The sequence below is a fragment of the Gekko japonicus genome, unplaced genomic scaffold, assembly GCF_001447785.1.
Source record: "Gekko japonicus isolate JY-2015 unplaced genomic scaffold, Gekko_japonicus_V1.1 scaffold552, whole genome shotgun sequence".
NCBI classification, from domain to species: Eukaryota; Metazoa; Chordata; class Lepidosauria; order Squamata; family Gekkonidae; genus Gekko; species Gekko japonicus.
The window spans coordinates 859,940-862,419 of record NW_015167552.1 but is presented as its reverse complement, the minus strand read 5'-3'; the positions used below and the strand labels follow the sequence as shown (position 1 = coordinate 862,419).

Genomic DNA, 2,480 nt, shown 5'->3' with positions numbered 1-2,480 from the left:
AGATGACTATTATGTTATATTGATATTGTAATATTCAATAGCTCAGGAGTCGTTTTGTAGTAAAAGAGCTAGGGGAACTCATTAGCATAATGCATTAGCATATGCCACATCCCCTGACACCACCGGAAGTGTGTCATAAGGCCACACCCCCTGACATCACTGGAAGTGTGTCATAAGGCCACACACCCTGCCCCCAATGGTCCCGGCCGCCGGCCTTGCAGCTCCACTGCTGAGCCCCATGAGGGGCCCGGCGGTGGACCTGCGATGCCAGCGGGAGTGTGAGGAAGCCCCGCGAAGGCCCTCCCTGGCCCCAGGCAGGCAGGGGTGGGGAGAGGCAGGGAGGAAGCAACTTACCCTCCCTCTTCTCCTGCCTCCTCCTGGCTGAATGAGGGCCGGAAGCAGGGTGGCCGGAAGCAGGGGGCGGGGCTTCATCATGTGCCCCACCCCCCGTACCTCACCCGGGGGAACTGCGATCCCCCGCGTTCCCCCCCGAAATGACCTCTGCAATAGCTGATTTTTAAAAAAAAGATTGAAAAAGCCCTGCTGTTGTGGTGTGTGCAGGGGGAGAAATGCCTACTGCCAGGGGAACAGGGCAGGAAAAGTACGGGGAAACTTGCCACGTGGAAGCCCTGTTGCTGCTGTGCAGGTACTGGCAACCACACCAACAGCAAGGAAACCACACATGCCTGTCCTTGTGTGGAAAACATCCTGGATAGGTCTTTGGCTACTGCCTTTCACCTAACCGTGATTATTTTTTTTTTAACAGCATTCATTCGGGCAAGACATACAATGTTGTTGCATAGGCTTACGATTTTCCTGCCTGTGGCAGGCCAATTCCCACTTCCAACCTCAATTGTCTGTACTCAATCAGTCAAGCAGCTGGAGAAAAATATGATGGGGGATGTCAGTGCCTAGGGCACTCTGGGATCTCTCCCTAATCTCTGTACTCTTTACCATAGAGATTGGGGAAAATCCTAGAGCGTTGGAGGGGGCTGGGACATCGGTATGCTCCTTAGGCTCCACTCCGCAGTGCTCCTGGGACTTGTAGGCAGGGGCTGGCAAATCTTATGTGTTGCAAGATAACATGTTCTCTTTTTCTACAAAACGACCCCTGGTTGCAAGATAACAAGTTCAATGACAGCAAAACTGAGAATTGGCAGCCAATATGGCAAAGATTGCTATTGATTCAGAGGGGAAAACTGAAAATATATACACTGAAGGCTGTTGAAGAATAGTCAAGACACACCTAGGGAAATTCTCTCTGATTTCCTTTCAACAGATTTTACTGCTGTCACTTGGAAGGGCTAGATATATGTTCTTAACTGTTGTTATTTTTAAGACTTGTGTCTTTGCTACAGAACATTTCATTTTTAAAATTGTGTTTTGTTTGGTAATCAAAAATACAGCAAAGTGTTGTTTTTTAAAGTGCATCAGGAGACACTGAAGAAAACAGAGTTTTCTTTACAGAGAAAGTAGTATCCAGAACTGTGCCAAAGAGCCCTTCCCCATTATTCTTGACTCCGAAGCACTAGAAAAGCAGGAATCTGGTGCTAATTTCTCTTTAAAAGACCGTGCCTGAGCTTGGAGGTTCATATTCCAAAATCCAGACGGGGATGTGACATGCTTTCTCCTTCTCCCTCTCTCTTCCCCTCCTGGCTCCCTGCCAAAGGTCTTTGCTTCTCAGTCAGTCATTTCTCAAGATGAAACCTCTGCTGGTTCCAGCCGTCTTGGTCGCTCTGATGCAACTTTCTCAGAGCTTCTCCGTCTGGTACCACAGAGGCTGGTTGCGACTGCTCAGAGAAGGGGACAGCTGTGGCAACTGCGAGCCAGAACGGTGCGCCGTGCCGACAAACTGCCGCGCCGGAACGGTGTTAGACTCTTGTGGGTGCTGTCCTGAGTGTGCAAACTCAGAAGGACAAATCTGTGACTTGGATGCGAGGAGTAATTTCTACGGCCACTGCGGAGACAACCTGGAGTGCCAGCTGGATGTTGAGGACATTAAATCTGGAGAAATCCCTGAGCCTCAGTGCGTGTGCACATCTCAGGAAAGTGTTTGTGGACCTGAAGGGAAGACCTATGAGAATATCTGCCAGTTCCATGAAGCTTATGCAGAGAAGGGGGCCAACGAGAGCATAAAACACAAAGGACCCTGCGAATCAGGTAAGGAAATGCAAACACAGAGCTTTGGGAGTACAAAGAAAGGAAGCTTGCCGATGTGGGTGATTCCCACTCTCTTTCAGTGCAATGCTGTTTAGAGTCACTCCAGTCGAAGTCTCGCTGAGTTCAGTGGGCTTAGATTGGAGTCACTCTAGATGGGATTAGCACTGCAAGTCTAGCCAATGGGGTGTAGTGATTAGCATGTTGGAATAAAATTGGGGAGATCTGGGATCTAATCTCTCTTGGTCATGGAAACTCCCTGGGTGACCCTGGGTGGGTCACTCTTCTACTGCTTAACCTACCTTTTTGTGAGGATAAAATAA

At 49.2% G+C, this 2,480-nt stretch overlaps 1 protein-coding gene across 1 annotated transcript in view; it reads left to right on the top strand.

Annotated features, from left to right (window-relative positions):
* Positions 1-1,700: 1,700 nt before the first annotated feature.
* The window catches only part of LOC107112550 (kazal-type serine protease inhibitor domain-containing protein 1-like), a gene marked incomplete at its 3' end in the record, with an annotated part of 10,932 nt that continues 10,152 nt past the window's right edge, over positions 1,701-2,480 (top strand). The window contains exon 1 of the mRNA XM_015413704.1: positions 1,701-2,160. Coding sequence (XP_015269190.1) covers positions 1,701-2,160 — 460 coding nt within the window. The remainder of the gene's footprint in view (positions 2,161-2,480) is intronic.